Source organism: Enoplosus armatus, chromosome 16 (assembly GCF_043641665.1).
Source record: "Enoplosus armatus isolate fEnoArm2 chromosome 16, fEnoArm2.hap1, whole genome shotgun sequence".
In the NCBI taxonomy this organism is placed as follows: domain Eukaryota; kingdom Metazoa; phylum Chordata; class Actinopteri; order Centrarchiformes; family Enoplosidae; genus Enoplosus; species Enoplosus armatus.
Genome location: NC_092195.1, coordinates 15,918,580 through 15,943,772, shown reverse-complemented (window position 1 = coordinate 15,943,772; position 25,193 = coordinate 15,918,580). Strand labels below are relative to the sequence as shown.

Below are 25,193 nucleotides of genomic sequence, written 5' to 3'. Positions count from 1 at the left end.
TTCCTTTAGAATGTGCTCTTAATTCCAGTATTATAAATCCAGTACAAAGAGATTTGCACCAGTACAAACCATTATTATATTACACCTTCGATTGTTGGACTTAAGGGAAGAGAAGTCACAGAAAAAAGATCCACTGTGGTGACCTGAGTGCACAACGGGGGATCCTTCATCCCAGGATGAAGAGACAGAGTCAGACAACAGCAGCGAGACTGATGGAGTGAACTTCAACAGCTCTCAATAATCCTCTTTCATTATGTAACCCTGGTGTATAAATAATGGATTAAAATATGAAATAAGATGAAAGTAACTGAGTTTTAAATAAAGTGAGTGAGGCAAATAGCCAAGTGAGTAAATAGATTGTCATCTTCCACTGGGGATACCTTTTTTCTTCCTGCATGATGTAAAAGGAGATGTAGCTACACTGTTTGTATCTGGTTCACTTGCTACTGACCCGCTCCAAATAGTAGCTGAAGTAGCTAATAAACGGTGTTTCTACAAGACGCAGTCAGGATAACTATCTTGGAATAATGCGTGAACAGAATAACGGGAGCCTGCTTTTGTGAACCCAGTTTTCTTGTTATTGTGTTCTTGTATGTTCATGATATCTCATCTTTTTCTGATTTGTAATCTCATTGAATTTGTTGTTTTTTTCCGATATTGTTTTCACAGTTTCATAATTGCCTCCAGTAAAGAGTTTAAAGGCCGATAATTGCTGTCTTCAACCTTTATTGGAGGTGCGCTCAGCTCGCTGCATAGCTGTGAGATGCACAGCATTGAGAGGGAGGAGAAAAGCCCCATATATTGGCTCTCTGTGCCAGTGACGTAATTTCGCCTGTGTTTTAAATGAATGACTGGGTCTTAAATGTTTTCATGTTCCGCATAACTGGCACAGAATCAACCGCCGATTAAGCAAACATTTTTGAAAAGCTGCCACAGCACAGAATATGGTGCTAAAAGGGCACGAGGGAATGATCTCATAAATTCATCAGATACAAGTCAACCTGAAATCATTACAGTAAATGCTGACATCAATGTGTGAAACTCCATCCCATTCATTCTCTTTTTCACTGCAGTACTGCACTATAATCCCAAACCAACAGTGTGTTCTCTGCAGAATTGTTGAGATTTAGGTTGTATAGTTTTTCTTTAAATGTGCAGAGGAATATAGATTTACAAATCGACAGCAACAAGTTATCTGATCTCTGATTTCTCAAGACTACTAAAAGCCAACTTTCATGTGTTATCTTCTTGACTTGTATAATAAGAACGGTTGCCATTGGTACATATCAGTTATCAAGATTATTGTGGTGGTAATTATAAAGTGATTTTGGGTTGTGCAATGCTGGTTTTGAGCAGAAAGTCCTGTGGTTTGGGAAAATAAATGGAGCAGAATAAGAATGTAAACGTGAGTTGAGGTGAGGGACTCCCTCATCTAGAAAAACTGTAAAGGAGGTTGATGTGATTGATGGTCTGTGGGAGTCAGAATCACACCTGGTGTACACAGAGGGTGTGAAGCAAAGAAAGGCTGCATGCCCCGGCAGGAGCCATTCAAACCAATAACAGCAGAAAGACGTCTCAGTTGGATGAAAAGAGCTTAAACGTATCAGCTGTAACTTTCATGTCTCTTTCGGATGTTAGGCGGCTGAATCAGCCAATGTGGATCCCAGAGAGACTTTAAATCATGATAAGACATCCTGGGAAGTTCAAGTTAAAGATCAATTTCTTGTTTATATAACTCATCCAACGAGGTGCTATTTTATTTGTCTATTCCTGTAACATGTTGGAAAATTAGCACAAAAAAACATGGGAAACCAGCATGGAGGTCATAAAGTAGTAAGTTGGATAAAGAAACAGTGGAAGCACTGAATGCACTGGTCCTATTCTGGGCTTTTGATTTCAGAGCTCAGTGTCCTTAACATTATAAAAGTAGGTGTAACAAGTGAGAAGTGCGTGGCCAATTATTGCTCCAGAGGCTGCAGCGGTCAGAAGTAATGAAGTGTGATTGCTGACTGACGCGATGCAAGCCAAAAGCAACATGTTTTTATAAGATCTCCGGTAACAAGAGCATGTCTCAAAACAAATAGCCCTTATGTTTGACTAACACATTCAATATCTCTAAAAAACAGAAGATCCAGCATGCAAATCACGAAGAATCCTCTTAAAATCAGCCCAATGTGCTCTAATTTTCTCCTTATATTTTATTTATATTTATATTTTATATTTTATATTTTATATTTATATTTATATTTTATATTTATATTTATATTTTATTCTGCTCTTTGTTCAGTTTGTGTTTTGCTTAGTCTGTTTGAAAACTGTGTTTGCATGCGCATCTCAAATAATAATAATAATAAAAGTACAAAGCTTGTTTGCCAAACAAAAATCAACATTTAATTACAGGGAAAAGTTGCTTGCTAATCGTGGGCTAACTACTACCACTAAAATGGCCTTGTAATACCTGAAGAAAGCACATTCATATCCATATTTGGATGAACAGAAGCAAGCTTAGCTTTACCGAAGACCCATTCAATTTCAATATTCAATCATTTCAAATGCTAATATTCCAAGTTGTATGACCAATTTCGAGCAAATCAATCACTTTCTGACCCCTTTTGATTTGAACAAATGTTTTCCTACATGTTAACCTACATGGGCCAATATGAATTGGCATGAGAGAGTGTTAGTTCATGATTTGAGTAACCAGAATGATCAACCATTTAGGAGACAGGGGCCCTCAACATGGACCCATCAGAAATATCAGCATATAAGCATTGTTATTGTGAGCATGATAGCATGCTGATGCTAGCATTTCAAAGCACCACTGAAGAACAGCCTCACAGAGCCTCTAGCACGGCTGTAGACTCTTAATGTTATTTAAAGCCATTGGAAGTTGACAGTGACACAGAAAAAACATTAAATTTAACATTAAACAGTACCATTTCAAGCCTCTACAACTGTAAACACTTGCCACTCTAAAGTGCTCCTGGTTTATCTTTTATCATAGACCTTCCTCTTCTGCTTCCATCCCCTTCATCATGTAAGATATTGTCATGAAAACTGTCACATAAATCCAAACCAGGGAGCTTTAGTTCTCCCTCAGGCTCTAATGGGTTTGTCTGGCCCCAGCAGGGCTCTCTGTCATCCTGTCGGTCCCTCTGCAGGGGACGAGGCTTCCTCTCAGCCTCCTGGCCGGCCGTCCCTGACCCCTGTATTGAGCTAGCTTTAATTTACTGTCTTCCCCATCTTTATTTATCAGGGCCAAGTGGCACAGCCAAACAATACAGCCTCTTCGGAAGGAAGTATTAGTGGATTACATCGTGGTTTACTCTTCATGGGCCAGGACAGATTTGTGCGGCTGGCTTCTTTGTTGAGTTCAGCATTGTGGGAAGGCAAGTATCAAAACTGTAGTTTAGTGTAGTTATTTCACATTATTTGTCAAGAGCCATATGTTTGACAGTTACAGATGTTATTGTTGATCAGTCCGGAAATGAAGAAACATTAAATCCATCAAACTCTGCAGACAAGAAGTGAAAAACATCCTGGTTACAGCTGTTTCATTTAGTCACTTTACTGGTCCTGCAAACAAACTCACTGAATTTAAGCTGCTGCTGCAATCAAGATGATAGTTATGAACATCTCTTACATGCTGGGATGTTGATCTGATCACTGCAACAACAGGATCCCAATTATGTGCAAGATCACCGAGAGGATAACACAAATCACATTCGCATCACATACAGAGGTCAGAGAAACAGCTTGAGAGATCCTCACAGATGCATTCCTGCACAATTAATGCACAATAATAAGGCCGGCCAAGTAAAACAATCTCGGAACGAGCGGTGAAAGGTAAACAAAGCAGCAGCAGTGCAGATTTCGATAAGCACCAGGAAACACAGGTGCATTTTTAAAGACTTGGACCTCCTCTGCCTTCAGTGGGGTCGGCCACCCGGTCTATTTGGCCCAAATCACCAGAGTGGCCTTTAATTTAGGAAATGCACTGACTTCCCACCTGCAGCATATGTGTCTTTTCAGAGACAGAATCAAAACCATCTGAAGACATCGCTCCACAGCTTTGCAAAGTCTGATCGAAATCAGCAGTTAATGCCATTTAAATGGACATAATCATCACTTTTAGTACCCATGGATCCAGTGTTACTTGTTTTGTTTTTTTGACAAGTTTGGTAGTTTGTGTTAATTTTGTGCTGTTTTTTATTCAGTTCATTAGAAAATGCATCTCAGAGCCCCTTAATCCCTCTATTCCTCACTATAAAAAGTTTAATTTAAAAGGGTGAGATAGTGGGATAAAATCTTCTTCTATAACATGATAAGTATGATAAACCATGGGATATAGTGCACATCATTGTGCTCTAATTCAACATACAGTGTGTGTGGCTGCTAATTCATTGGTAGAAATGTTTGCATGTGCTACAGTAAGTAGCGAGCTGAGGAGACCTATTTGTGTGGAGTGTCACAGTGCTTCAACAATGAAATCATAGCAACCTCTAGTGGTAGACTGCCACCCTCACAATCCATACCACACATTTAAATTGTTTAAAATCACTCTAAAATGAAAACAGACATTATCCTTTTAGTGGCTCAATCTATTAAACTATACATCTATTTAACAAATCAAATCAAGTCTTATTAGCCCTACTTCGTGATAAAGAAAAGCTCTCCAGCGGTGTCATTATTAGTGTGAAGTAAGGATGAATGATCCTCTTTTTGCCATAGTCTGAATAAGAGACGCAGACTTAGCTTCCACTGCTATCAAAATTGTTCCAGGTCCCTGCAGATATGCTGTCACATAAAGATACAAGTGGCCTCAGAGGTAATATCCAGCTATACTTGGAAAAGGTAAATTTAGGAAAAGCTCCAGGTGGTGCTCCACAAAAGAAACAGGGTTTGAGGGTTGTCTTGGATGTGACAGATAAACTGTGTGTTCTTAATGTGACTTGTGACTATTATTATTATATAATCCAAAATATATAAACCCTAATGGAGGAAGTATTGTCTTTTTCTTGGGCTTCCTTCACTGACACCACTGCATCCATGTCCTGCTGCGTAAACAAACACCAAAAGAAGTCGGTGGTTTCTTATGTGTTGAGGAAAATGAGGAAGTCCTGTTTTGTGGAATGTTTTTTAAGCTGTTGTGACAACATGTCAGCAGGAGTGTCGTATATATTCATGATCACTAAAACATGATGTTTTAAATCTACATCTACATTAGGAAAAATATACATTGCAACATTATTTTGTGTCTTTTGAATAAAACACTTTGATTTCACTAAAGGACTCTAGCCCACAACAGCTGCAAAAAGCAGTTTCATCCATGTATTATATTTCTATCCTGAACCTGAAACCGCAATGAGCCTGTTTGTCCTTGTGGAGGAGCACTAACCCTCCTCTCAGACCTGCATGTGAAACTGAATATATGAAATCCATCTGGAGACGCTGTTCCACTGTTGTCATGACTGCTTTGAAAAGTCTATTAGAAATCAGCAGATGGTTCATGGCATTTTAATGGACATAATCATCACTTTTAGCATCCATGGATCCAGCGTTATTGTGTTAAATGTGCTAATTTTGTGCAATTTAGTCTTTTATTCAGTTTATCAGACAATGCATCTCAGATGCCTATAATCCATCTATTCTTCACTCTAAAAAGTTTGACTTTAAAGGCAGCCAAATACATCAAAAAGATGACAAACAGGGTGAGATAGTGGGGTGTCAGTTGGTTTGAGAAGATGTCCTGATGCTCGATGAGTCACTTCCACTCTCCATGACAGACTGCTAACAGCTGCAACTTCATGTCTGTGTGCATGTGTGTGTGCCAAGTTCTAGTTATAAATAACCCTCCTCTGCAAACACAAACATGAAAAACCAACAAACATAAAACTACGTTATATATCTTCACATAAAACACAGCTTTTAAAACAGCACTAAATACCTTTATCTAATCACCACTATCTGTCAAACCTCAGTTTTGCTAGTCTCACTATTAATAATGCTAATGTAAGTGAGTGGGTGAATTGTGATCTCACTACCAGCTGCATTGCAAGACTAAACCCCTCCATGCGTAAGCAGGAGATCCTCATCTCCTCCAGGTATCGAGCTCCCTGTTTCCTTTTCTCACCTCAGATTAAGTGTCTCCTTGTGTCTGTGATACTCTCTGTTAAAGTCTTGTCAGCATCTCCTTCAAGTTTTGCATCACAAACTCAACCTGGTGGTCATTTATTTCTTTTTAACTCTTTCTGTCTGAGATACAGTAATTTAAAACTGCATATGGCAGCAGATTCTTCTGATTGAAGTGTAAATTATGGAATTATTTCAGTAGTTAAATCCTCTGGAAGAGATGTGCAGGTAAGATTTTAAAGCTGCATCCTACTCGTGGCGTAATACCTGAGGTTGTCTTAATTTGTTGTTTTCTCTGAATCTGTTCTGTTCATCTCATGCCTCTCTGTAAAGTTGTGGGCAATTGGTCATCATTTCATTTATTTCCTCTCTAGTATTCTTAAAGTGTGGTATTGCTACATGCATGCTACATATGCAGCCACTTTGGCTAAACGTAAATGCTAAAATGTTTACGTAAAGGATCTGAATACCTCACCCACCACTGGGAATGAGTATTGTAGACCATCTAAATTTGTGGGGGTGTTTTCACATGTCTAGAAAAACTGAGGTGAGTAATTGTCAATAAATTTCCTTTGATTACTAAAATGTTGTGTGATTTTTCAACATATGTATTTGCACTTTGCTTGAAGATTCTTTATATCTGTTCAAGCTAGAAAGTTTAACTGGTATGTCTTTGATGGTCTTTGTATCTGTGCATTGGCTGATTAAGCTTAGCAATCCCTGGTCTACTGCCCTATTTACCTCTAGTTACAAGCTCTGCAATCTGTGATGAAACATGAGTCCGTAGGGGTGACCAGTGTCAGGGAAAGATGATCAGGACGGTAGCCTGGGATGACTTGAATACTTTCCACCGTCATTAGAGGGTTTGCTCTCCCCATTTTAGAGCTGTTGCTCCAAGCCTGAGGGTAGGAGGCAACAGAGGGAGGAAAAAGTTACAGAAAGCAAAGATTTGAGCAAAGAGGAGATGAATATGTTCAAGCTAATCTGGCAGCTGTTAAGGAAGATTACTTAGTGGGATAAATTGTGCCTTATTTGACACATTAAATACGCATAATTATGTCTGATAAACAGACCGGCCAAGCTTCCCAAAGGAAACCATCCACCAACAAGAATATCAAGAAGCTCCGCACTATTAGCATGGTGTGCAGCCTGACAAGGGGCTGGCAGCAGTGGGTGACAGAGAACGAGACGAAGCAGGCCAGTGAACCCAGTGGCTGGGCTCCATCTTCACAGGAAGGACCAACAGAGCAACCCAAAAAGACATGGGTCCCAAAGAAGCCTTCTCCCGCTCACACCATGCCAACAGAAGCCTGTCAAAATCATGTAATCAGCTCTGGGGAGGTTCAAAAGACCTTAACTCCTCACAAGGAGAACCAAGATGCATCCGAGACTGAGGAGGTTAAGACCTCAGCTGAGCCAGCGGTTGCATCTTGCATCAAGGTAAAGCAAGTGGTGAAGACGGTGATCAGCGGGGTTCAGGAAAAAGGTGCTGGCATTGGGCTCCTGACTGAGAAGATCAAGAAAGAGTCTCTGCCATCAGGTGATGAGATTGACAGGCTTCTGAAGAAGAGAAGCTCACCTACACGCCGTAGAAAATGCTCAAACATGGTATCATCTCTGACTAAAAGCTGGAAGCAGGTGGAGAAAGAGCAGAAGCTTGGAAAAGCGGGAGGAGGACCAGGACAGGGACACACCTGTGGTGATGACAAAGACGACAGTGGACACCCTGAGGCAGAGAAGGAGAGACTGGGAATAGAGGATGCTCAAACACAAAGGGAAAGCTCTTTGAATGAAGCAGAGCAAAAAGACTCTGAAAGAGACTCTGAGTCAGCTATGAAGATTAAAAGACCCTCAATCCCAACGTGAGTACGATCAGTGTGCTTCATTTTATAGTTGCAGAGGAAGTTGTTGCATTTTAAATTTGGGTTTTAAAATGCTGGAAAACAAGGAACAAAACCATGATTCAATTCTCAGTCCAATGAAAGTACTATCTTTAGTATCTTTACTTCCTTCATTTAATATTTCCTTTTGAAACAGGATAATGCGGTTAGACACTTGACAGAACAATGTTAGGTGTAAATGTCAGTGTTAGTTGTGGAGAGAAAAGCAGCTTGATTTGACAGGATGGGCAGAAAGCCAGGACTGACCCATTTCAGTTCAAGAAGTCTTCCAGGAAGTAAAAGTTTCCTTGAAGATCAAGTGCCTATTCCAACAACAACAAAAACACAATCTAATAGAGATTTCAATGGTTACCTTCTAGTATTACAGGAGTGAAACTCTAAATGACATCAAACTGATCACCAAAGCATAACGTAAACAGCCACGAACACATAGTAACCAGTGTGTGCTGTCATACCTTAAAACATGTGCTTCTTGTTTCTTCCTCACCAGTTTCTGTGCAAAATGTTCCTCCATCTTATCAAAATCCAGATCTGACCAGACAGAAAACTTTGAGCAAACAGGGAGATTTCTTTCTTGGGATAATGAGTTTTGATTCGTGCACTTTAAAGCACAAAAACAACTTGTCATGTTCATAAACTCTCAGTCATTCTGGTCTGTTTTTTACCCCTTATAACCTGTCTATTAGGTCTGCATTTATCCTTAAGGCTGAGTACACAAATCAAGTGCTGCGGCAAAAAAAACACCAGTTCTCGCATTCATTTGAATGTGGGTTGTGAATTTAGGCTGTGGGGACTACAGGGGGCCCAGAAAAACAACATGCAGCAGCCCTGTGGCGAAAAGTTGAAACAGAATCAACTGTAGAGAAACGCAGGAAGAAGAAGTATGTACCACTGTGAAGATGGAAGAGAGACTGATTGCCGCAGTGATGACCTTTCAAGAGCTGTACAACTCTGCCATGAGGGAGTACAAAGACGTTAATCTCTGTGCAGCCACTTCAAGTTGGGATTTCTAGTTAGTATTTCTACTTAGGAAGTGACACTCCCACTCTGCTGCACACCCCTGCGCTAATTGCCGCAGTCCCTGATTTGGTGTGAATTTAGCCTAAGACCAAATAAAAAAGCAACATCTTTGCCCCTTGATCAAAACAGACTCACAGTGTATTGTACTTTTTTATTTATTTGTAATATAATCTGACATCCCTCCCAGGTACCAGAAGGAAGCTGGAGATGCCAACAAGATCAATGCTCTCTCCAAGAAATGCAACGCTGTGGGAAACCTCAAGAGCCGCTGGCAGAACTGGGCCTCAGAGCACACCGTGAACCAGAAACTGAACCCCTTCAGTGAATATTTTGACTATGATTACTCCATGTCGCTCCGCCTCCAAAAGGGCCAAGATGGTTACGGACGCCCCAAGGAGGGTACCCAAACAGCGGAGAGAGCTAAACGCGCCGAGCAACACATCCACCGTGAGATAGACGACATGTGTTATGTGATCAGGACTATGGCTGATCCGGACCCAGACGGAAAGACCCGCGTCACGTTCGGACAGCTGTTTGACAGATATGTTAGGATCTCTGATAAGGTGGTGGGGATTTTGATGAGAGCCAGAAAACATGGGAAGGTGGCGTTTGAAGGGGAGATGCTGTGGCAGGGCCAGGATGATGGAGTGATCATTACTCTGCTGGTGTGATGTTAACACCTGGGTCAAAGTTGTAGTAGAAATCCTCTACTCGCCTGGCATAATGAAACTTGAGAAATAACCCCAGTCATTATCAAGCAGAGCTAAAAGGAGGATTTAAAACGCAATTTGACCTGGGTCTGTTCAGTGGACACTTGCAGAACAATATCAAAGGAACATGGAGCCTGCAAAGCATGGTGGATGAGTCGGTGTGGATTATCCAAGGAATATATTGCTGCTATTTTTGTAGATACTTACAGACTCTTTCTGTCAGTGTTGTGGATATTTGAGTTGTAGCTGTCATGCACATGTTTTGAGAAATCTGCTAAGACTTTCAAGTTTTAATTCAGGGGCTCAGGAGAGATAGAGTTCAAAGAGATTCTAGCTTTTGGCTACTTAAGTTTCCATTCAGAGTTGCTTGCAGATTCTCATACGTTTCTTTTTTGCACTTTCTTTATGGCTTATGTTAATACTTGATTATGTGTTAATGTACCAAATAACCAGCAGCTTTGCAGTATAGTGTAACACAGTAATTCAAACACGGATTGGGTTTCATTGCCTGAAGACCTGCAGCTCAGCATTCATTATACTGTACCAGGCACAATGCAGAGGAACAGAGCCGACCACAGCACTTTTAAATCTCATGGCCTGTTAAGACTGAGCCTGTTATGATTAATGTAAAGGGTGACTATGACTGTCTGGGGGAAAAGAAAAAAACTTTCCTTTTCACATCCAGTTTTTGAGTGTTATGTAGAATTATTGGGGGTTTGTAGTATCATACAGAACCAACGTTAGCAGTTATTTTTAGTGTTTGATTAATAAGGCAAATTGAAGATGCTGTTGGTTTTCTTTTTTAAAGCCATTTCAGCAGAAAGGATGCCATAATAAGGCATACTGTACATTTAAGGTGTTTGCTAGCACTCTCAGTAACGTGCTGTAAAGGTCTCATCTATCTACAGTGAGTCAAAACTAAACTACTGAGTCAAATCCAAGCTATTGGTCAGAGGCCATAGCCATGGGATCATTTGTTGTTTTGTCAAACTATATTCTATTATTAGCAGAACTTTACTGTTTTGTTACAATGATCCAAAGTAGAGGCTGCGTACAGAACAAAGTAGATAAGTAGACAAGATAAAGCATTCTGTTATACAAATAGATGTCTGATTCATAGCTTGTGATCAACAGTTATCTGTTGCAAATTAGAGAAAAAAAGTATTCGAATGTTGATGATCATTTTAAAGGTAGAGAACATAAACAGTTGAGGTAGAAAAAGTATATAACCTATTAAATGCAGTGGTGGAACATAACTAAGTACATTTACTCAATTACTGTACTTAAGAACTTGAATACTTGATTGAATTGGCGTCATCAGTGTTTATCAGCCTCGTAGATATGCATTAGAAGAGACCTGCTACACCTACTAGTAGGTTCAGGGGGCCGTTATCATCCATTCACTTGGTTGATGGCATTATCAGTGTTTATCGGGGCCTCCTCCACCTACTAATAAGTCCAGAAGGCTGAGGTTTAGGCAACAAAACTACTTGGTTAAGATCTGTGCCTGGAGCAGATATGAGGACATCCGTGTCTATCAGATAGACACGGCAGTTGAAAAAAGCTTTTGGTTCACAGGGATGTTACATACTTTTACCTCATTATTTGGCAACTTTGGCAACATTTAGTATGAATATCCAACATTGTAACATTATATATAAATATGACAGAAAATAAGAAAAGCATAATAGGTCCTCTTTAAAGATCCCCTCCATTAAAAAGTTCAGAATCTATAAATATAAATATAAAGTTTTCCTGCTGGGCAACAGATGTCTCCTACTTCACTGTAAAGTCCATTCTCAGTGTATGTGTGCTTCAAGTTTCCACATCACACTTTTGCAAGTTGAATATTGGAGCAGGATTGGCTTCCAAATAATGTAGGCCCACCCCTGAAAATGGGATTTTCAATGAGCACATAGAAGCTTTCCACTTTCAGCAGATGAATGTGAAAACAGCCTTCTAGTGTCAAACTCTGCACATACACTATTCTGCACAGTGAACAAGAAGAAAAAACTTATTTTTGAGTGGAGGGGGACTTTAACTTAGGCTTTGAAGGCAAGGTTTTTACTCCACCATTGATTTAATGATGGTAGAAGCAGAAGAAGCTATTCAAAATAACTGAATACTCACAGATCAAATTAAAGGTCGTGCAGCCTCATGAAGCATCAGTGTGTAGAGCTTGACTTTTCTTTCGTGTATCTCTACATGTGAAGGGGTTTTGTGTCTTTGTTATGCTTGTACAGGCAGTAAATTTGAATACATATATACATATATGCTTGTCTGCACATCATTTTGTAAGGTTTTCTCAGATTGCACGATACATACAATACTTCATTCAAATATTAACATTTACAGTATTCTGCTTTAATACACAGAATTGATAGATTTGGATCATCAATCAATGGATCATAGCTTGAAAGAAAAAAAATAAATGTACAATAAATAAATCCTGATCATTTACTTCAAGTGATAATGGACAGAAGGTCAGAATTTCCCTTTTGATAAATTTCCCCCTCAATAAGTGGTTTCCAGGAAGAATCTTCACAAAAACATTCATGAGAAGAGAAATGGAGATGAGGTATGCTTCCTGCAAGACTTCTGAGCACATGAACCTGTCACACAAGAAATGATGGTGCATTTCCTTCTAGTCATCAGCTTGTGTCACAGATACAGACCTGTCATTACATGAGCGAGAAGAGAAACTGTTATTACAAAAATCATAATTATTAACATGTTTTCTGTTTTACCTGCTGAAGTTATCTTTCGATCACTTTTGAAAACAACAAATCAGACAGGTGAGACAAAATTTGTATTCGCCCAATAATTATTCAAAATTAGATGCAGAGTAAAATAACTTAAGATAGAAATAACTACGGGGAGTTTTTAACTGGTTATGATACTGCTTTGATATGTAGAATTAATAGCATTGGATCATCATTCAATGGATCATAGTCCGTAAGGAAAAAAATCATTGTTTTTTTTAGAGAAAAAAATGACACTAGTACAATAAATAAATTCTGATTATTTACTTCAAGTGATAATGGACAAAAGATCTGAGTTTCCCTTTTGATTATTGATTATTACAAACACGCACATACTGGCTGGTGCAGATAAATGAAGCAAAAGTTGTTTTCAGTCATGTCTCTTCATTATTAAAAAAAAGGCACTTCCCATGCAGCACAACAATTTAATAAGAGTCTAGTACACAATAGATCAGAATTGGCAATTATACGGAGCACTATGCTGTTTGAGGTCTGTGCTTAGTTGTGATGTCTTTTGTTGTATTTGTTTTTGTCTGACAACTGCCACAGACCCAAAGGAATTAGACCCCCAAAGGGTCTTAAATCATGCTTTGTAATACTGTCAGTGTCAACTATAACCCTGGTAACTTTTTCCTTGATTCAAACTGTTACAGTGGCTCCCTTTAGCAGTAGTTGCTGAGTAGAGAGCTCTGGTCCACCAGGGAAGACCTTCCATACCAGGGAAGAGAGAGACTGGTGAAACTGGATGAGCAACCCTGCCAATCCTGACAACAAGTGGAAAGCTGTGAAGCTTTTACAGTATTTGGCAGATGCTGTTTTCCAGATGGACTTGCCCATAAATTATTACCGACCTATAATCTTTAGTCTTCCTGTTTTTTTTCCATCATACTTAATACAAGAAAAGACTTAACTGTGGTGAATTTATGACAGTTTTAGGTTCAGGTTAGGCTCTGGTTTCCAGGAAGAGTCCTCACAAAAACATTCATGAGCGAAGTAAATGGAGACGAGGTATGCACAGATCATCTAAAAAAGATCATCGAAGAGCTACTGCCAGTCACACACATCATGTCGTGATAAGAGCGCAAAGGCAGTTCAGCATGTCTATCAGCGATTAGACTGATTTTTTTTACTTCCTGCAGGACTTCTGAGAACATAAATCAGTCACACAAGAATTTATGATGACATTTGCTTCTTTTAGCGGACAGATCTTGTCTCGTGCTGCAGTAGAATCTGAGAACAGGGAAACCTATGGGGACACTACGATCCTCCCACTTACCGAAAACCCAGACCAAACTGAACAGACAACTGCATACTTGTCTGCATACTGCAAAGTTAGCACTGTTGATTTCCCATACAGACTCAATGATCTGTCTGCATTTATGGGAAAAAAGTATGCTTGTTGTTGGTTATTCAGTCTTTTACTCATGAAACAACGTATTACTTGTCAGGTTCACGTTTGTTATCTACACATGACATTAGCAATGTTTTTTTTCATTTAGATATAATAGCGTTATTATAGTTAAGCATCGAGAAAAGGTTGTCAAGCGTAAAAGAAAAGGGATTAAAAAAAATGTTTTTGTGATTTAGAGGAACAGAAGAGAAGTACATGCAGTTTTCGAACATTTTTAAAAGGGTTTTTACCACCGCCACATGTGCATACACGAGAGCAATGGCAGACTGGTCCTGTCACATTTTCACTGATTGACAGATTATGAAAACCACCATCTTCATAATCATAACATCATTAACTGGCAACATCCGCTTCAAAGACGGCCCAATAAAAAGTTTTTTTTCCCAGAATGCAAATCTACTGTCAACTATAAATCAACTGAATACGGACTTCAGAAGAGTTCACACTGATGCTGAGGCTTCATCAACTCTAATGCACATTCGACCTGTAAGTATGATTTTGTACTTTCCACTGATTTTATTGGCTACCAATTTGTTGAACATTGAACAATTATTAACATGTTAATATTTTCTGCCTTATCTGCTAAAGGTATCTTTTGATCACAGCCGAAACAACACATCAGACAAGTGAGACGTCATTTTTATTTGTCCAGTATTCTACAATAGTTGTTCAAAATTAGATGCAGAATAAAATAACTTTTTTATTTCTTTTCACAGGATGCTTTACGTTATCGTCTTTGCTCTTCTTGCAGCCTCTGCTTTAGTTGAGTGTAAGTGTACATTTAATGCCTCATGAGTCGTGATTTGAAAATAGTACAATTTTAGGGCCCTTTATCTTATGCAGATGCTAATATATGTTTGTAATTTTTGTCAGTAATGTGTCATTTTGAGAATGCACACACAGCGAGGGGAAGACTAGAGTAAACATAAGGAATGAGTCCATCAAAATGAAAATAATAACACATTCTTCTCCTATATGTTTATTGTTCATGTTTACTCTGGAATAAATATACAGCAGTATGTTGGAGAAGAATGTGCAAGGTTCATTCATGTTAACAAGTTAATAAAATGTTTGTGTCTCTTCTTCTTGCAGCTCAGACACAGTACTACTCCTTCTCCCCACCAGTGGGATCAGCAAGTGGCAGGTCGTACACTATCACTGGGGAGGGAAGGATCACAGCTGTACGAGTGTGGGAGGCCTACAATAGCAATATCCGAGGGTAAATATCACATGGAAACTTTTTTATCAAAAGTATTGCAGCACCCGGAGTATAGGACACCAGAGAAGCTGCTTTTGATCCACTGGTGGCTGGAATTTATTGGAACATTATGACCATGAAACATCAGCAGTTCCTTCTTACAACATGTTTGTCCGTCTCCCCTTCATTCATCAGCTTCCAGTTCCGCTATGGCGTCATCTGGTCCCCCGTTGCTGGTTTCAAATACAACGAGGCCAAGGAGATTGAGTTGTTTGAGGGGGAAGCCATCGTCCAGATTTCTGGGAAGTATGCCCACTACCTGCAGTCAGTGGTGTTCACCACCAACAGGGGCCGCTCCCTGCATGTGGGTCAGCCTTATGGACACTCCTTCAACATGTATACCACCAACACCCAGACCGAGCTGCGCTTCATCAGCGGCCGGGTCCACGGGGCCATCACCTCCATCGGGGCTCACTGGGCTATCGTTAATTCAGCTGCAAACAGCACTGCTGAGCACTGAGGAAAGGAGCAAATCTGCCGATCAGTTTTTAAACATAGAAGTCTAATTTTGAAGCACATTGAGTCACCTGTCGTATGAAATGTGCTTTATAAATAAACATGACTTTGGCTTTGATATAATGGTTCTGTAGTAGCCGACATTTTAATCAGTATTTCCATAAATCTCTCCGCTGAAGTACCAACATAGAAATAATTCATATTTTGAGATATTGTCTCCTTTTACATTTTGAACTTTATAATGCCGTAACACTCATCTACTGAGCTGCTGAGAGAACTGCATTAATCTAAAATCGGACTTCTTTTTTCCTCATGCTTTTGTTGGTGAGTCATTTTATTTGTGTCTTTTAATCAGTATCAATATCTTATGTCCTTTTTTCCCCCCTTGGGTTTTACATTATGTTTACCTTGTTTCTATTTCAATCCTGCAATCCACAACATCTGTCATGCACATATCTGCCTCAATGCTTGTATGTGTATACATATACGTCTGTCTTTGTGAAGCAAATTGGTGCAAAACAGAAACTTATCATGTCAATAAACTGTAATGAACTGAAATGAACATTCCCAGAATGATTGACACCATGAAGCACAACAGACATTGAATAAAGTGAAATTAAATGTCTATCTCCACTTCCTGACTCGTTGTGTCAGTAAAAAGAAGAATGCCTACAGGAATAACGTACAGGACAGTAATGTATTTTCAGTAATGTACAAATAACTAAAGGTGACTTTTTGCATCCTATTTGTGCTTGAACATCAGTGGCTCTGAGCTCGAGTTGAGAGCCTCTTAAAATAATCTGAATGAGGCTAACAAGTTAGCTAGTTGTTCACATATTTTAGTACATTTCTGCTTTAAGATTAGCTGGGAGTCATTTATTCTCTATATGCATGTTTAGCTCAGTGAATACAAAACACAAGGTGCATTTACTGGCTAATTCCAGCACAACAGCACATCATTACCAAAAGTCTATAGACCAAGGCTCTCAGGGATTTGAATCCGAGTTTTTTTGTTACTATTACCTTCCATTTTTCTTGAGTTTTGTGTTTTAGAAAAAGAGAAATCCAGCAGGTCATATTTTATGTTGTGTATCATTGTGGAATTTCAGAAAAGCTGAGTAAAGTTGCCACATGTGTGATGGTTTCTTTAAAATAGCCATTGTGATAGGACATAAAATCTGATCTGGTGGTGTAATCATCCATCAACACATATAATTTGTTTTATATGCCTACATAAAGAAGAAGCACCAGATTACACCATTCCCAACTAATACTGGCACAATTTTGTCATTCCAGAGGCTTTTAAGTAAGTAAAGTGGGAATTGTTGTTGACAACTTATTTGACAAATTGATTGCTGCACCAGAGTTATCACTATAACAAGTAGCCTACTGTTACAAACAAATGCTCCTTTTAGGCATCTGTGTACAATCAAAATATGATTTGAAGAGTGGCCGCTTTCTACTAATGTTTTCTACTAATCCCAAATGGTGCTTACTCTTTAAACTTCCTACCCCAAATTATTATCAAACTTAAGTATTTTTTATAAGTAGCTATATTATTTATAAAACCAACAATGTTATTTCATATGATCCGAAGAATACCCCCATTTCCTCATAAGTTGTGTTCCCCCCCGAACACACACACACACACACACACACACACACACACACACACACACACACACACACACACACTTCATGTTGAGAAAACACTCCTTGTTTTTTATATTCACAGCATTTTACTGTACATCACAATTATGTAATAGGAATCTGGTGTGTTTCAGAGCATGTGCCTTTCAGTATTGTGGATTTTTTACAGAGATTGACAAGTTGAGAGCCATTCGTACCAAAACATAAAGACTGAACATATTTGCAACTAAATCTTTCACTTTGGGTGTCTCATTCTCATTCCTAATTTTATGCATAATTGATTTCCACTATTTCCACTATTCAGTTACGGTAAGGGGAAGAGCAACCTCACATTTCTTGACATCACCTCACCAATTATGACCTGATAATTAATAACACAATGTGAAGTTCCTGTTATGGACAGCAGCACATTTGCTGCACCACTTGTTTCCTGTCTTTGTTACTGTAAATATGCAGGTGGGAAACACCCCTAAAAATGTGTTCAGGAATGCATCACAGGGCTATAAAAACACCTGCTGCACAGGTAGAAACAGCACATTGAAAAGAGGTGAAACTGCACACACTGATGTTGAAGCCTAGACAACATTGTTCCAAGCTTTGAAACTTGATCTGTGAGTATGCGCTTATTTTGATCCTTATTTTGTTGATTCATTATAATTTCTAATATGTTGAAAAACAAAGTACCTGATGGTCACAAATACTGAATTTTACAACAATCACATTTCAAAAAACTATTTTTAATGTAATCATCTACAGGTATTTCTTGCTCATTGTGGAAGAAATAAACTAAGACAGGTAAGAATTCATGCTGTTTATTTCTCTAAGATCAACACTGTATATTATAACTCACTAACTGCTGGATAAAAAAAAACAATGTTGGTTAAATATTTCTGTACCATTATCAATTTCTTTCACAGAATGCATTCCATTTTCCTTCTCGCTCTGCTCGCAGCCTGTGCCTTGGCTGAGGGTAAGTGTGCATGCTACATTTATTAGTCAAATTTGTGTTGAAGTTTAACAATCCTTTGAAATATAATGTGCACATGACAAATATATATAAGTAAAATGTAATGCTCAAATATGTTAGCAAATAAACACTCACACAGGCGCAGGCACACTTTAATAAACAAACAGCTAATGATTCATTATAATTGAATGTAATTATTTTTAATGAGATTTTCGAAGCAGAAAAAATACAAAAATAGACTATTTCCTACCAGCCTGTCTACAGACTGGGAAAGTGGGCAGGTTCACTCATGTCTGCATCTTTTGTCCTTGCAGTTCAGCCTCAGCACTACTCCTTCTCCCCGTCAGTGGGGTCAGGAAGTGGCAGCTCTTACAGTATCACTGGAGAAGGCAGAATCACAGCTATCCGCGTGTGGGAGGCCTACAACAACTTCATCTACGGGTAAACATCAAACATACTTAATCTGGTCATTTTCAATGCATTTTAAAGGAAACATAATGCGAACTGGATTACATTTTCTACTGACATAAGGAGGAAATGCTGTTAATCAACATATCAGTTGCAAGAATGTTGACACTGAAGGTATCAGTAAAATCTTCACTGACGTCGTATTTCATTTGTATTTCCACTAAAATGTGCCATCTCAAGATACAATATCCACTCGTAGAAGTAATACAGCATTATCCTTTTTTATGGTTATGGTTAAAATAATCTGGTTTAATACATAATATTTATTAACATTTAACCAAAGAAATTATCTTTTTGAGAGGCTTTGACGAAAGGCTACACAGACGATACCTGTTAGGATCAATTCATTGTTGGTTTTGCTGTTTTCGTGGGATTTATTGATAAACTGACTTTTAAGTGGTGCATGTTTGTATTTCAGTTTAATTCAGAGATGGTGTTTAGGTTAAAACAATGGCTATCAGACAAGCACGTTTTCATGTTACACCACATCACAAGTGTTCAGGTTAGTCAAAAAATATTGATATGGTGTCTACAGCGGCACCTGCAGTTTTTTGTTAGCAAGGGTCATATTAATTGAACTAGTATGATACATCACTTCCCAATAATGATACATTTGTCTTTGTCCCCCTCCTCAGCTTCCAGATACGCTATGGCTTTGTATGGTCCCCCATTGTTGGTTCCAAATCCGGTGAAGCGAAGGAGATGGAATTGTTTGACGGTGAAGCCTTCGTCCAGATTTCTGGGAAGTATGCCCACTACGTGCAGTCAGTGGTGTTCACCACCAACAGGGGCCGCTCGCTGCTTGCAGGCCAGCCAACAGGCCACTCCTTCAATATGTACCCCGCCCACATGCAGGCCGAGCTGCGCTTCATCAGCGGCCGGGTCCACGGAGCCATCACCTCCATCGGGGCTCACTGGGGTGTCGTTGATTCGTCTGACAGCACCTCTGAGCACTGAGAAGGACAGAAGAGGAGACAATAGTTGCTGCCAATTCCTCATCCATTTTGCCAAATCAATTATATGAAAAGTTTATTCCAGAGTTGTGGTTTTCAGTTCTGTGGTGCATGTTGTTTATTATTCAACATTTTGACATCACAAAAGTTTTTTTCAAATTAATTTTGCTGAAAAGACTTTTAATTAAATCAAATTTAGTTCTTTGTTCAAAGCTCAGATGTGTGCATGGATTGGGAGAAATTAAGTATTCCAACTAAAAACCTTTCAAACTTTATTTTAAACTATATATTTCAGCAACCACACAAAGTAACAGAGGGCATTATCTAGTTAAAATATTACCTGACCTCATTCATGTTTTGATTTTTATGTATGTATGAGCATATAGCATACAGAAGACAATGTTTTCACAAACAAATGCAACTGATAATTGGGTTATGATATGTAACTTAGATCTGATGTTGTTCCATCTTGCTCTTGTCCTGGTATGAAATATGTAAGTTTAATAAAAACACATCCTTTCCACATCAAAGCTGCTCACATCGTCATTGTGTTTCATAATACATCACTCATTATGCATTATGTTCTCTTTGGATACATGAAGTTAGAGTACTTTTAGGCTACTTGTATCACTGTATCTCTCAGAGGAGTTAACTGAAATTGTTTGCACTGCTTAAATGAATGAAATTTTGAGGAGAAAAAAATCACTTTTTCTTTTGCCAAGTGTTAAAGGATTGATGCTCCTCCCATGTCTGTCCATTAAGTATGAAGCTGGAGCCAGGAGATGATTAGCTTAGCTTAGGCCGCTATCTAATAACTATCATAACTATTTGTCGATCTGGTTCCTTGTTGTCACAGTGATGTTGAAATCTCAGGAAGTCACTGCACCCAGCTAAGAAACAGTTCAAGCATATCACTCCTCATTTCTGTTTGTTTAAGGATTTAACAGATGAGACATAGAGTATTAATTAGTGAGCTTTAGAGGTGCTGGTAGGCAGAATTTATTAAACTTTGGACAGAGCCAGGCTAGCTGTTTCCCTAAGCTAAGCTAATTGTCTCTTGGCTGCAGCATATAAGCACATTTCCGAATGATCAACCTACTCTTTTAATTTAGTGTGGAGATTTTCTTATTGTGTTTTTGTAAATAGAAAATCTTTAAAAAAGATTTGATCCTCATCATTATCCTGATCAATATGTCAAGGTGACAGTGTGATGGAATATTGATATTACTTTCCAGTGGGATGACCTGAGGTCACAGAGTTCACTGTCTCCATTGTTCTACACCTTTCAAAGACACCTAATTGTAGAACAGAACATTTCTGTTGCAACTGTGTTGTGTTTGTAGACCATTAAAACATCAAAACTTGTAGCACAGATGTGCAACTGTAAAACATTTGTACTTGACTTACTGCACACAATACATTGAAAATACCATTCCTCATAGTACAACATATATTATCTCTGATGTTATAGTTGTCATTTATGCGTCAGGCTGTCTGTTGTTTTAAGTTTTTTTTAATGAGCCTGCGGTTGCACCCGTTAATTAAGTATCTGCTATTTTCACATTGTTGATGATATTGTCAGTATGCCTGAGCTTATGACTCATAACATTTCCCTCTTCAAAAATTCAGAGAAGCAGGAAGATGAAGCACAACCACTCACACACGCATGCATGCACACATATGTTTTGTGAATTCTCAGAAAGATCCATTGGAAAAACCCCTCAGACAGGCCGAGCAGACCTTAAAACAAAAGAAGAAACCAGGAAGAGGATGGAGAAAACACTCCAGCATACCGACAGCCACACCTGTCTGAGCTGATGCACGATCTGCACCACACGGAAGAAGTATGCTGAAATGACAGACTTCCCCATACTGTTGCATGAATGATCTGTTTATCTCTCCAGTATGATGACTATGCCAATCAAACACCATGACACACATATGTGAAGCTGACAGCCAGGCAGATGAGTATGCTGCTCCCTGTGTGACACTCTGTCTCCTACTTGCAATACCTGTACTGCATGTTCTTCTCTTGGAGATACTGTTGTTGTTAACTGACATGCAGATGCTACATATGCTTCCTCCTTTTGCTCACTTCCACTTTCACTTTAATATAATGACCTCACAAAAAATATCACACAATTTACAGACAGAAAGAAAAGTTGCATGTTAAAATTCACACATTGAGTAAGTAATAGCACTCTGCATAAGCTGCTGTATAGCTCCTTTTTTCAGGGAGTAGGATACCAAAAGCATACCAGAGAGGATTTACAAGTCTTTACTGTAACTGTCAGTTTGAAGAGCTGATAATTATGGGATGCACATTTTTTTCACCTTTATTCAGGGGGAATTTAACTCTTGCAATGTTTTCATTTTTATAAACTTAATTAACTGTTTCTTTGTGTTTGTTTGTGTCTCTTCTGTTATGGGAGTATGTTATTTTGTATTACTTGTGAAGCACTTCGTAACTCTGTTATGAAACTGCCCCCACTTCACATACACACACAATCATTCTAAAAATAAGCTACTATATACAGTATATGCACACTACAAACACATATTCCCACCTATTACATCCATATATATACATATAAATAGCCTACATATACACAAACACCCAGCGGCCACCTCTCCAGGAGCCCCTGCACACTCAACAAAGTCCGGCCACTTCAACAAAGTGTCCTCTGCCTACAAGCAGTCCTTACATGCACACATACTAACACGTGTACGTGTAGGTATATGTGTTAGTATGTAAATCAAGTCAGTCAGGTGTAAACATGCATGTGAGAAATGGATATTTGGCCAAAATGTGACACAAACTTAGAATAACTTAGTGTGTGTGCATACTAACACACATACCTACACGTACACCAACATATATTTCTAAGTTATTCTCATTTTGGTCAAATATCCATTTTTCACATGCATGTTTAAACCTGACTGACTTGATTTTATCTCTACTGGAAGTCTAATTCGTAAGTCTCAGTCTAATTCCATGACACTCTAGTTGAATGACCATGTAAGTCCCTAACAAGCATAAAACAATTATTAAAAAACTTGGCCCATTACCTTGTAAGACCGTCTCAGTTTCAGCTGCCTTACCCTATTTTCTACCGTCAACCATTTTAATTCCTCCAATTGGGAAGGGCCAACGTGAGACATGGGGCTATGGTTCAATACCACCCAGTTCATTTTGCGCTTTTTGAAGTTTTGTTTTAATCCCCTTAGGTGTGCTACTGTCGTCAAAGTGAGGCTGTATTAAAACTGAGGCTAACATTTTCAGAATTGGGCCTTATGTGCCAGAAATGAGATTTTCTCTTTCACCTTGGTAATAACTCTTTGTCCCATAATCTCTCCTCTCAGGAATCTTTCCAACTCACAGCCAGAGTATTTAACACTTGTGTCTCCCACTGAAATACTGAGCTCCTCCTTATTTTTTAACCAAATAATAGAGATTAAATTTTCCCAAGGTGTAAAGACAGTTCACTTTCAGACAGTCAGTTAGTGAGTTTTTACAATTCATCACTCAACTCAACCACTTTCTTGTCCTTGTGGGAAAGCTGAGTCGTCCGCATTGATGAAAAAGAATACATTTGCAAACAGATTTCATGTCATTAATGTATAACATAAAGAGCAAAGGACCTAGCACACTTCCCTGAGGTACACCACAGTTGATTTTTCTGGACTCAGATAAAGAGCTGTTAATCCAAAGTCTTTGACACCAGTCAAATGGCACAAAAACTTGGCTTTTTGTAAAGAAACCTTGGCGTGTAGCAAGAGAATTGTGGAAGCTATAAATCAACCTTGATTTATAACAACTGTGTCCATGTTCAAAGGTTAACTGGAAACTTATCGATTTTCTCAAACTTAAGTTACTGTGTGTCTGTGTATGTCTGTGTTTGTGCTTTGGGTCTGTGGGTTGGATGCAGTTTTCTCTTCCTTTCTTTTGCCATTGTTGCATTTTTTGCATTTTAATTATTATATTTGTTTTTTTATTCATTTTATATATGTATATTTCTTCTTATAGAAATGTGCTTATTTGATTACTTGCTGCAAGTTAGATGAGAAGATTGATTCTCTCGAGTCTTGTGGAAATGAAGATACTGCTCCTGACCAAGAAATCCTGCACATAACCACCGTAAATACCACAACTTGTGGGTTTTACACAATTAAACAAATGAGATATAGCGTATTAATTAGTGAGCTTTAGAGGTGCTGGTAGGGGAATTTTGTTACTTTTGAACAGAGTCAGGCTAGCTGCTTCAAGTCTTTGTGCTAAGCTAAGTTAATCAGCTGCTGGCTCCAACTCCATACTGAACAGATCCGGTGAGGATGTTTTTGGTTACTTTGGCCTTGTTTCCTGGAAGAAACTGCTTTTCTCTGGTTATTTACCGTGTGTGTGTGTGTGTGTGTGTGTGTGTGGTTTTGTTGCATTATTTTTTTAAATCTCTGTTTTGCTACTTGTTGCTTTATGCATTTTAATTTAAAGCATTTTGAGTTTAACTTTGGTGAGATGTGCTATATAATTAAAATGATAATGCCTCTCCTTTATTACAGTCATTTTCCACTGGGGCACGCGCAAAGCACTACACACACACACACACACACAGTGTGTGTGTGTGTGTGTGTGTGGGGGGGGGGGTGCTTTCAAACTGCCTTCTCTGCAAAAACTGATATTCCAGAAAATCGCTGAGCCTACACTTCCCAGGATGCTTTGAGGCGCGGCAGCAGCTGTGCGCCCCGGCTTGCCCGCAGCAAAGTGATGATAACACGCCAAACAAGGTACAATGAGAGAGCGTTGAGTTTTACATTCCGCCTGCTCCCTTGCGAGTGATGCCCAAATCTGTGGAGTAGCACAATGGCTGTCGAAGGTAAGGCGCTTCTCCCTGAGCTGTCCACGATGGCATTTCCGCTTTTTTTTGTCTCCTTTTAAAGACAACAGACAATAGTTGTAGTTACCATGATGATAGGAGCTGTGTCTCAACCCAGACACAGTCGGGTCAGCTGTGAGAGCCTGTGATTGGGTGGTGTTGCGGCTTCTGCTCTCTCCGCATTACGTACACTGTCCTGGTCATCTTGTGCTGTTGTTACACTGTACAGCTGAAGTGATTCTCCGCTGGCACACACACACACACACACACACACACACACACACACACACCATAAAGACTCGTGTTAAGGCGCAGCCTCTCTCTGTATTTACATTGTTGCTGCCTGGTCGTAAGCTGTGACAGCACTGGTTAACAGGTCTGAGACCGAGGAGCGTCCGGTTCTTTTGCATGATCATCTCCGGTGTGCCGTGCACCCTGGGCTCCCTGGAGGATACTGTAGCCTCGCAGTGCTGAGATTCACCCACCAGGGACTCTTCTCTGGGAGATTAAATTAGTTTTTTTAGAGAATATTCACCGGGCTGGTCTGTGTTGTGGCGCAACAGAGCGCCGTGCGTGCCCCCCCCCCCAGCCGGTTCCATAAAACCGGTCTGGTTGAGGCTGCTCATCTGGCAGC

At 39.2% G+C, this 25,193-nt stretch overlaps 4 protein-coding genes across 4 annotated transcripts in view; all 4 read left to right on the top strand.

The window, feature by feature from the left end:
- The first annotated feature begins 7,188 nt into the window (after window positions 1-7,188).
- abrab (actin binding Rho activating protein b) lies at window positions 7,189-9,724 on the top strand. Its single transcript, XM_070922350.1, has 2 exons — window positions 7,189-7,994; window positions 9,241-9,724. The coding sequence occupies exons 1-2, from the start codon at window positions 7,189-7,191 to the stop codon at window positions 9,722-9,724; spliced, it is 1,290 nt and encodes a 429-aa protein (XP_070778451.1).
- Window positions 9,725-14,343: 4,619 nt separating this feature from the next.
- On the top strand, window positions 14,344-16,275 carry LOC139298854 (zymogen granule membrane protein 16-like). The gene is made up of 5 exons (XM_070921652.1): window positions 14,344-14,422; window positions 14,525-14,562; window positions 14,653-14,705; window positions 15,029-15,155; window positions 15,330-16,275. The coding sequence occupies exons 1-5, from the start codon at window positions 14,408-14,410 to the stop codon at window positions 15,652-15,654; spliced, it is 558 nt and encodes a 185-aa protein (XP_070777753.1). The 5' UTR covers window positions 14,344-14,407; the 3' UTR covers window positions 15,655-16,275.
- A 1,561-nt stretch (window positions 16,276-17,836) lies between these two features.
- Window positions 17,837-20,218, top strand: LOC139299398 (zymogen granule membrane protein 16-like). Its single transcript, XM_070922297.1, has 5 exons — window positions 17,837-17,911; window positions 18,057-18,095; window positions 18,218-18,270; window positions 18,582-18,708; window positions 19,371-20,218. The coding sequence occupies exons 3-5, from the start codon at window positions 18,219-18,221 to the stop codon at window positions 19,690-19,692; spliced, it is 501 nt and encodes a 166-aa protein (XP_070778398.1). The 5' UTR covers window positions 17,837-17,911; window positions 18,057-18,095; window position 18,218; the 3' UTR covers window positions 19,693-20,218.
- Window positions 20,219-24,476: 4,258 nt separating this feature from the next.
- The window catches only part of samd12 (sterile alpha motif domain containing 12), a 93,333-nt gene continuing 92,616 nt past the window's right edge, over window positions 24,477-25,193 (top strand). The window contains exon 1 of the mRNA XM_070922016.1: window positions 24,477-24,559. Within this exon, the coding sequence (XP_070778117.1) occupies window positions 24,547-24,559 (13 nt within the window). The 5' untranslated portion in view covers window positions 24,477-24,546. The remainder of the gene's footprint in view (window positions 24,560-25,193) is intronic.